The 10,660-nt window shown below is 37.1% G+C and overlaps 1 protein-coding gene across 1 annotated transcript; it reads right to left on the reverse strand.

Moving 5' to 3' along the window:
- Positions 1–3,014: 3,014 nt before the first annotated feature.
- On the reverse strand, positions 3,015–9,444 carry LOC124909708. Its single transcript, XM_047450359.1, has 3 exons — positions 8,947–9,444; positions 7,265–8,823; positions 3,015–3,297 (listed from the first exon to the last, which is right to left on the reverse strand). The coding sequence occupies exons 1-3, from the start codon at positions 9,442–9,444 to the stop codon at positions 3,015–3,017; spliced, it is 2,340 nt and encodes a 779-aa protein (XP_047306315.1).
- Between the last annotated feature and the right edge of the window lie 1,216 nt (positions 9,445–10,660).

The following is a 10,660-nucleotide window of genomic DNA, read 5'->3' on the forward strand; positions in this document are numbered from 1 at the left end:
TCGGACTCCACGATCCTAATGAAATCTTCAATCTGACTCCACGGTCCTAGGCTAAAAATTTCATTTTAACCTCTCGATCCAGGCCAAGGATCCTTGGTCGGATCCTTCAGTCCTAGGCTAATAAGCCGTCCTAAAGAACACAAATTGCATGTTTTTAAATCCGTTTTTAGCGTTGATTCTTTGATCTAAGAGATTGAATAGCTTCACAAATTTCCTAGGAACATGTTGATCATCATATCAAGGCATCAATCAACATGGATGATGATTAATTTGTTCAAAACAGTTTGTGATCAAAAATTGGGTTTTTGATTTTAAAGTTGTTTTGAAGTGTAAGGAACTATCCAATAGTCTCCTTATACTACATATACTAGATTGGTACAAAACAAGAACACTAACTGCTCGTCTGAACCAATTCAAGACTCAAAATTTTCATTTATTTTGAAAATTTTGATTTTGATCAAACACAATCGGATGGATCAAATATGATCTAAATAGTTGTCTAACATCATTACAATCATGTTGGGAAACTTTCTAGGCTATGATTCAACATAAATAGTCAAAAAAACAATAAACTTGTGTTTTTGATTTTTGAAATTCAAATTTGTTTTTTTATTTAGATAGATTAATTATTTCTATCCTATCTAGATAGTTTCTAAATGATCTTAGGATAAGTTTTCATCCATAAAACACCATAAACAACAAGTATACAAGTTTTTGCAATTTGAAATATAAAAATTTCAAATTCAAACTATAATATGAATTAGAGGGTGATTGGATCCTTATTAAGGATTAGAGAACACTCCTTGATCCTTAGGAAAGTTTTTAGGATACTCAAATCCAAGTTTTAAGACTTTAAACAAATTTTTGAAAAATTCAGAAGCTTTGAGCTTTAATGGAAGATTTTCAATAAATCGCAATTTGAGAGTGGAGATTGAATTCTCTACCTTAGGAATGACTCAGGGGTCTATTTATAGTTGTCCTGAGTCTATGGAGGCTTCTAGTGGCCTGAATCGGCTAAAAGCCATTAATGGTGTTTGATTGTTTTTGGCTGAAGTCGTTGGAATAGGGATGATTCATCTCTATTTTGACAGGGAGAAATGATAACCATCGTAGGGTGATCATTTTAGGTTTTAAATGACCTGAAATGGTGGACTAACAAAGGAGTTCCAAGTTGGAGAAATCAACCACGGATCTTCAAGCTTATCCACACGGCGTTGTGATGAGGAAGATGATTAGAAGCCAAAACGACATTGTTTCGTGTGCATTTGGCGTTTCGTTAGCGTTCTAGCTAACTAGGCTAACGTCTAGTTAGTTGTTCTGTTGTGACCCAGGCGTGTGCTCCTTCGACTACAACCAGCTACGCGGAGCGCTTAGATGCGTTGGATTTGATTCTAGCGTCCATCCAATGGACGCGGTTCTTACTGCAATGTTTTTTCTATTTTCGGCTACACCCGATTACATATTTATTTTTATTTTAAAACGTTAAGGGTTTGTTTGAAATTAATTTTTCTTTCACCCTTTTGACTTTGATTTTGATCATTTTAAATACATAAAATATTAAAATTAATATGAAAAATATTTCCCCTATATTTTTTGTGTGTGTATATTTTAGGGTTAAATATAATTTTGGGAGATAGAATGAGTACCTCGTTTCATTCTAATTTTTTTTTATTTTAATTTCTAATTTTCTAAAATTATTTTAAGATAAATTAGTACAATATTTATCTCAAATAATTTAATTTTTATTATTTTGACTATTTTTACCTAATTAATTTGATTAATTAATACAATAATTAATCATAATTAATTGTTTTAAATGATTTTTGGTCGTGGGTTAATTATTTCGATTTTATCTATTAAAAAATAAATTAAAATAATTATTTTAATTTTATAAATTGGTATTTAGATTTTTAGTACTTATAATAATTTATATTTAAATTATGTTTATTACTATTTAAATTGGTAATAGAATTGTTTTTTTAACATAAAAACTGAATTGTAATACTACATCAATTCTGTCAATTTAAACTATTATAATAAATTTATTTATTTATTTTAATTGAAATATATAGAAGAACATGATATTCATTGTATCTTTGGCGTAATCCTTATTTGTATAATTTGTTATATTCTTTTATTCAACAAATTTTTTTTATTATTTCTCATAAATATGTCCATGTTTATCTTAATTTTTTTAATATTTTCAGATTTATTATATAATTATTTAATATTATCTTACATCTTTATTACATTTTACTCCATTTTTTAAAATTCAACTACAACTCCTGATCAAGTAGGATCCCACTCATTTTTTTTTTTATTAATTGTTCAAATTTGAAAACTTTATACTTTTAAAACACAAATATCATTCATTGTTAATTATCATTTATGTATTAGTGATTATCTTAGAATATTTAGTATTTCAAATTCTTTTTCTCACATTTATTATGCAACCTATTTTTTAAAATATTATTTTTTGTTAATTATTTTTCCAAATAAATCAATAATATTTAACTTTAAGATAACTTATAATATTTAAAATATATTCATTATTATCCAAAGATTATATACTATAAATATAAAATTAATTAGATCTGATTTATTACTAAATCTAGGTAGGTAATTGATGGTGAAATATTTTTTATTCTTTTTTCATTTTATATGTTTTATGTATAAATATTTCATTTTTGTTAACAATTTTAATTACTAACAGTTTCATTCTCATACCATCTCTTTTAACTATTCTTCATAAGAAGAAGAATGTCAACCATCTCCTTTACAACCTCTCCTTCTTCTCCTCCTCTTTAGGGGATGTGCCTCCGGCCAATTTCCCAGTCAACCTCTATCGCCGTCGGTGGTTGTCTCGAGTATAAGAATTAAAAAATGTTCAATGTCTTGAAACAATACAAAGAGAGAGGATGAGGAATGAGGGAGATATGAGCCTCAAACCCTCTGTGTGATAGTTCCTCCAACAGCCCCAACAACAACGACGACTGCGGTGGTTGCATTTACTTTCATTTGCAAATGCAACATATGAAAGCAACTGTCGCAGCCGCCGCTGTTTGAGGAACTGTTGCACTCAGTTGAGGTGGCACAGATGGTCCGACTCCCATGTCTCCCCCATTTCTCGTCCTCTTTCTTAGGATTATTTCTAGACATGGAACATTTGTTTCAATTCTTATACTCGAGACAACCGTCGACGGCGGAGGTGCACCGGGAGAATTGGCTAGAGGAACATTGCCTGAAGGGTGAGGAGAAGGAGAGTTGGTAATGGAGTTGTTGACATTAATATTCTTCCTATGAAGAATAGTTGAAAGAGATGGGTAAATGAATGAAATTATCCACCTCTAGAGTTTTCAAGGGAGGAATTTGTAGATGTTATAGAACTATTGAATGATCTAGAAGAAGAGGAAATTGTGGCGACTGGAGGGAGAGTTTGAGGGGAGGAGGCGGATTCTCCCAGATCTGAACAAAACTCCTTAAGTGTTTGAGAGGAAAGAGGAGGAGATGTTATGTTTCTTAATAATATATTTGTATTGTCTAGTCGTTTTAGTAGTTTTACTAGGGTTTTTCTGTCCGGATTTTTCACTCAAAAATAAAATAAAGTTCATATTTAAAATAGTGTTGTTTAATTGTTAGCCTAATGAATAAATTATCAATATCATTAATTAAGGATTAACAAAAAAAAAAAAACTTTAGTATAAGATAAATATTCTCTATATAAGAGTATTATGGGGATTTTGAATTATGTGGAAACAAAAAGGGTTAAAGTGAATCATATTTTAATTTCTCGTTGGGTGAACCACATTTTGAATTCCGCATGAACAAAGTGTTAGTGGTTAGGTTAGTCCGACCTTTGAGCTCTTCCAAATTTAAAATATTTAAAGAAACTATTATAAATTTCTCAAAACATAGCCCATTATTGTAACTTAAAAGATATTTTTAATGTTCTAAATTCGTGTATTTGAAATGAATATATGCCTCCATTATGAAACATTATTGATTTCATCATAGCATAACAAAATCATGTAAATCAAAGCAAACAAAATCATGTAAATATTAAAACCATGGAATGATACTAAATCACCGTTAGTAAAAAATCGGGAATGTGACACTAGAAGTAGGGGTGAGCAATGGGTGGTTTAATCCGAAATCCAATCCAATCCGAATCCTAAATACTAATTCGGATTGGATATTTCGGATTGGACTGATATCGGATCGGATTGAGATGAGATTGAATTAAATCGGATTGGATTATGATTATTCAAATTATCCAAACTATCTAAATAAAAATATATTTTTTAACTAATTTTCTTTAAATTAAATTTCATCTCAATATAATATATATTTTACTTATTATCACTTGACAACAATATTTTTTTTATTATTATTATTTTTAATATTTTTTTCAGATTCAAATTTAATAATAACAAAAAAAATCGAATTAAAAAAAAAATTTAAGAAATTTAAAAAAATAATTGTTAACTAATTTCAAGCTGTATATATAAATATTTTTTAGTTTGGATTATCCGAACCATTTTCAATCCAATCCATATCTGATGCGTATTATTTAGTAAAATAGTTTGGATTACGGATTGGATAAACTTAATTTGAATTTAATACGGATCGGACAAAACGGATTGGTTTTACCCATTTGTTCACCCCTAACTAGAAGTATTTGATCTACGAGCCTATAATAGCTACATGGGCTGAGTCATAGACTCATTTATGTTTTATTTATTTTATTAACGCAACTGGCCATAAACTTTGAGCCCAGTTTTTCTGTTTTGTGAGTCTAGACCGAGAGAATTATTATAAATCTATTCGTGATCACTAAAACTTATTTTATTTTTAATAATTTAATTTCATTTATTTTAATTGAGAATTTTGATGACTTATGTTTCCGCATATTCTTTATTTTTTTCTGTAATTTTTTTACGGTCCATGGTCGGGCTAAATAAATACATTGTAGAATGGTCGTTTTGGGCCAAAATTTAATTGGTTCGATTTTGGGCCCAAAAGAGGGAATGGAACTATAAACTAATTTTGTAATTTTATTTTGTGTTATAATGAACTTGTTATTTGATGGTTTTATTGCAAAGTATGAAAATAAACAAACTAAAATAATAAGGGAGTGCCGCCCTCCAATGCCGACACATTAGGAGTGCTAAGCCAGAAATACATGTCCATGACAACGATTCCATATGTGAACTTCTACCATGGTATGTTATTAAGAAAACAATTTATCTAGTGGGTGATCAACCCATAATTATACTCATGGGTCATGAGTGAATCACTTCTTACTACACTAGCGAGCTTTTTAAGCAATTCGGGCGAGACTACATGACAAGGACATGCCTAATTGTCATGATTGCATGGTCGCTATAGACTAGCCTATCGAACTCAATGATTTTGCAAACTATATGGAACTGTGGAAGAACTGTGGAATGACGTTGTCAAGATGGGCATCCTGAAAGATATGAAGGATTATCTTGTATATCATGAATGAGTTCTGACATCAGCAAGAGGAAGAAGAGAGTGAATATTTCGTCACCTCTACCTGTCGTAGCAGAACTCGTTCTCTCTAAAAAGTAGCTCTAGTCTTATCCATTTTGTAAAATAAAAAAATTAGAAAATAGTAGTATAATCAACTAGCAAACACAAAACTCTGAAATTTTGAAATGTGTAAAATCAGAAGTTTTTTAAAGCAAGTATATAAAACGCTTATGAGTTGTTTACTCTAAGTCATGTTATTTATATATGCATTTGCTCTTGTTTTTACAATTGCAATACCCCTCTTCTATGATCGCAGTCTTCAACGATATCCACGCTGACGGATATCGAGTTGGTCCTCTAGATCGTTAACTTTCACGTTAATAAATGAAATTATCAAACTTATGGCTTCATTCCCATTATGAGGTTCATAAACTTCAAAGAGAATTCAACCTTCATGATGGTGATGCAACAAACAATTAATTGACACATGATTTAAATTCAAATAAAAACTAAAAATTATACATATTTTAAAAAATTAGTTTATAGTTCTTATACAAAAACTGAAATCATAAATATATATATATATATGTTAGGATCTAGGTAGCCGCTGGAGGACCGGGGGTTAGACCGGTTAGCGGTTCTCACTCGAAGGGTGGTGGTTAATCCGGTTAGAGATTAACACCGGGGTTTCAATACTACACAACCTGTCACAAACCCTTGAACTAGGTTCAAGCGCGGAAGATGTTTGTTTTCAGGTTGAAGCGGCACACTTATATGATAGGCAGAACCGGTTTCGGATGATGGGGATTTAGAAATTGATGGGTCGGTTTCGGTAATCTGGATATTCGGCTTAGATGGGATTAGGTAGGTTGGAGCGGTACAGATCGGTTAGATAGTGAAATCGGCAGACAGTAAATAACAAGACAGATTTTATGGATGTTTGGAGATAAAACTCCTACGTCACCCCTTTCTCTCGAAACCTCGAGAAGGATATTCACTAAGGAATACAAGTACAATCCGGTCGAGACTTATTTCCTGCTCGATAACTCTCTTACAATTTACACCGAAATTGTAAAACACACACTTTAACTTTAGCACTTAGGCTTTCTCAGAACAACACAGTCTTATCACTTGTAGAATAACTGCTCTTAGAATTTTTCACTTGTCTCACTGTATCTCACTTGTTCCCTTGTGTCCCACCCTTTTCTTTTCTTCAACTGCCCCTTTTATAGGTGAAATATGCCAACGGTCATATTTCACTATCTTGAATTTGATTGGCTGAGCAGGGATGCAGAGGTTCAGTGATTCAGTGATTCAGAGTCTGCGGTCACCTTTTCAGACATGATGGTCAACCTCAGACCTGGCATTCTGTTCTTCCGGTATGTAAGACAAACCTGCTAGGTTTGTCTTTTACTCAATGTAGGCACTGTCTGTTCCTTTGGTATCATTCTCAACAGGTACCCGAATTGTCTTCTTGTACTGGTCGGTCATTTGACTTAACCGGATGGCTTCCGGTATGGGTGATATAACCGGACTTCTTCCGGTTATTCCTCTGCCTTGTGGCTGATCGGTTTCAAAAGATGGCCGGTTTCAAAAATAGCTTTATATATATGATAGATAACCGAAAATAACATAATATATATAAAAATACTAAGACAAGTAAAGGAAAGAGAGCCCCTATTCCGAGTCCGAGAAGTCATATATGTTCCACTTTTTCTTCATCGGTTGCGGTCGACTGGCCGGTTCGGAGACTCGTTGTCTTGTAGACCGGGGCTTTAGGTGTTCTTCATCCTCCTCGTCGACTTGAGGAACCTGCTGCGGTGTACTCCCAATGACGGTTTCAGTAACCTCATTGAGCAGGTCGGCTATTTGGGCTTTCTTTGAAGGTTCCCTCTTTCGCTTTGTCGGAGCTGAAACGGAAGAGGCCGCCTTTTTCTTTTTGTTGTCGTCTGCGAAGCCTTCCAGCCTTCGTCTTTCCCTTTCCAACCGCGCAGCATCCTTCGCAGCTTGAGCGGCTGCCTTCTTTGCAAGTCCTGGGAACTTGGCCTCTGCCCTTCTAATCCGCTCGGCTTCCTCTTCCTCTTCGGTAAGTTGCGATGGTCGCGGTGCCTCCGTCTCTTTACTTGCTTTGGCATCCAGCTCATCCTGGACCTTCTTAGCCGCTTGGGCATCAGCCTCTATAGCCGCGGCATCCGCATTTATCTTAGCTTGGAGTAGTTCGGCAACTTGAGCGGAAAGCGCCTTGAGTTCGTCCTCGAGACCGGCAATCTTCTTCTCAAGTTCGGATGCCCGTCCGAGTGTTGTGCCGACCAGGTCATCAGCCATCGTTGTCAATCGTTGATCGATCTCTCTCTTAAGCCGGTCAAAGTTTTCCTTTAACTCGGAGGTCGTATCCTCCAAAATTACGGTTCGCTTAAGATGTTTGCCGCGCAGGGCCGCCTCTTCCTGTTGATCTTCATCAATTTCTGAGAACCGGTCATGTGTTCTATCCAAAAGATACCTTGTGGTGTTGGCGAACTTGAGTGCCGAGCTGACGGTTCTTTGAAATTTCTCCTTCAAAGGGAGAACCTCGGAGTCTTCGAATTCTTGAAAGCGGCTCTCAACCCATTCCTTTGTGAAGTCTGATTCGGAGACTTCCGGTTGTGTAAGAGGGGATTGCCCGGTGAGATTAGGATCCGCTCTTTCGTCGGATTCCTCTGTTGCCGAATTTGCCCTTGGAGGTGTTGGGCAGTGATCCGGACTTGTATCAATCCGGGGAGTTGTATAAACCGGTATTTCCCTTTGACCGTACATTGCTTCCAGCCGGTCAATTTCTTGAATAAGGTCTCCTTTGGCTTTTTCAAGCCTTTCCAACACCAGCGGTGTTAAGGTGTCTTCCGGTCCCATCTCTTCGAACTTCGCCGTAATCTTCCGGATGCGTATGGTTAGCTTCCGTAGTTGTGCCTGTGGTTTTAAAAGGTAGGTTCGGTGTAATACCTCTTCAATTGTATTGAATTTTGTAAGGTCCATGATCACGACCTCCACTCTCTTTAGTCTATGGAGGCATTCCACGTCTGTGTAGCCCGGTAGGATTTGCCTATACGGTTTGCCGAACCGGTGCTCGTGCCATTCCAGGTATAACTCCTCAATTGTCTCGGCTCGCTGTATAGTGCCCTTTAGGACTTTCAGAGTTACCCTATCGGCCTCTGCTTCCTCGTTCTCCTTCTCTTCATTGTTCCCCCTTTCGTGACCGCCTTCGTCACCACCTTCTTCACCATCCTCTTCACCGCCCTCTTCACCGCCTTCGGTGGTCTCAGGATTTGCGTTAGGATCGGCATTATCGGGGCTCTAGGCCGAATGCTCTTCTTCATTGGCCGATCTTTCGTCATCGGTCTTTTCTGTATCGGTTCTTTCAGAGTGGGAAGCCGACTCTTCATCCTCCGTTTGTTGCGGTGGTTCCGAGAAAGTTACTTTCTCTTTTCCTTTGCTTTCGACCTTTTCTTTTGCTGGGGCCGTTTTCTTGCCGGTTGCCTTCTTTCGGCCACTTGTAGAACTGGGGGCCAGCTGCTTCCTTTCCAGGAATTGTTTGGACCGTATCAGGCTTCTTGAGGAAACGGTGACGCCCGGACCAATGTTGAGATTATGATGAAGGAAGATCTTACCTAGAGGAACGACGTATCCCCACGACCGGTTTGAGTCCGGTTTCACCATTTCCATCAAGTTGTGGAACACCGCCTTTGCCCAATTAACCTTTGTTCCCTCTATCAGGCCGACCAACATCCTGATTTTGTCCTTTGTTAGGCTGCTATAGTTTCCTCCCCTTGCCAGAATCGCCCTTGCGAAGATATCACAAATTGGAATATACTCCGGTTTCAACGTTGATTTGCTACCAGATACCTTTATCGACTCCTTAGTCGCCGAGAGTATCTGGCAAGCTGCCTCAAAAGTCTTAAGCTCTATGTCTGCCATTGCATCCTGGCCGGTTTTCGGAAGGCGTAGGCTCTTTGTCACCGATGCCTCGGTGAGCTCTATTTCAGTACCGCATACAGTTGCGGTGATTTTGTCATCAGAGATAGTTGCGGTGTTGAAAAATTCCTCGACCGCATCTTTGTAGAGAACATGAGGACCGCCAAGAAAATATTCCAGACCGGTTTTGGCTACCCGGTCAATAACCTCCTTTGCCGCAGACGTGCCTTTCTGTCGGATTTCCTCGAAATCCACCTGAGTTAGGTGCTTAAACAAAGCCGAATTGCGCCCCATCTTAGAGAGTTTGAGAAAATTTGAGAAATAACCGCTTCAGAGAGTTTGAGAGCTTAGAGAGAAAAAATAGTTTCGCGTGAGAATGAAATAGAATGGCCGAGAGTCCCTTTTATAGATGCGGTTTGGAAGCCCAACCGTCCCATCAACATTGGGCGGGAGTTTTCCCTCCAAGTTGAAATGGCGGCAAACCATGGGCGGGAGACCAGGGGCGGGAGTTTTGGGCGGGAAATTTCCCTCCAAAAGTTTTGCTTTCGCCATTGATGACGCAACCCTCTTTTGAGACCGATTGATGCTCCGGTTTCTAAATTTAACCGGTTAGTTAGAGTGAGTAGAATTTTTTTTTTTTTGCAATCTTTTGAGTTTAAGCGGTTTTTCTTTGAAGTCGGATAGGAACGCGGTTGTTTTGATGATGTTAATCAGTTACTTAGATATTTTAGATGTTAAGAGAACTCGGTCATTTAAACTGAAATGAGATTGTATTCAAGAAACATTGCGGAAAGAAGACCGACAGATGAATCGGTATTGGGATAAGCATACATAAACAATGGAAAAGTACAGTCTATGGAAGAAACATTATGGAAATCCTTTCCTCCACCGAATCTTTGTCAAGAATGTTCGAGGGTGAAGCCGGTGTACCCGGTCCAAACTCTGGCCGGTATGAGAGAATTAGTTTGCTGATGTGAGGTGCATAGCCAAGACCTTTCTTGGTTATCACCATGGATTTCAGACGTTGGAAGATGACCGTGGACTAGTTGATGGCCTTTTTGGTAAAGATGTTGGTCATCATGTTATAGGTGTTCTTTGAGTACCGCTGATTAGGGGACTGACAAAGAATGGACCGAGTGACAATCTCAAGAAGAAGTTGAGCGTGTCTCCCCAAAAGATTTTTGGGCCCATGGTCTTCCACCGGTTCCATGGTTCCAGA

The sequence above is a fragment of the Impatiens glandulifera genome, chromosome 7 (genome assembly GCF_907164915.1).
Source record: "Impatiens glandulifera chromosome 7, dImpGla2.1, whole genome shotgun sequence".
Taxonomy (NCBI): domain Eukaryota; kingdom Viridiplantae; phylum Streptophyta; class Magnoliopsida; order Ericales; family Balsaminaceae; genus Impatiens; species Impatiens glandulifera.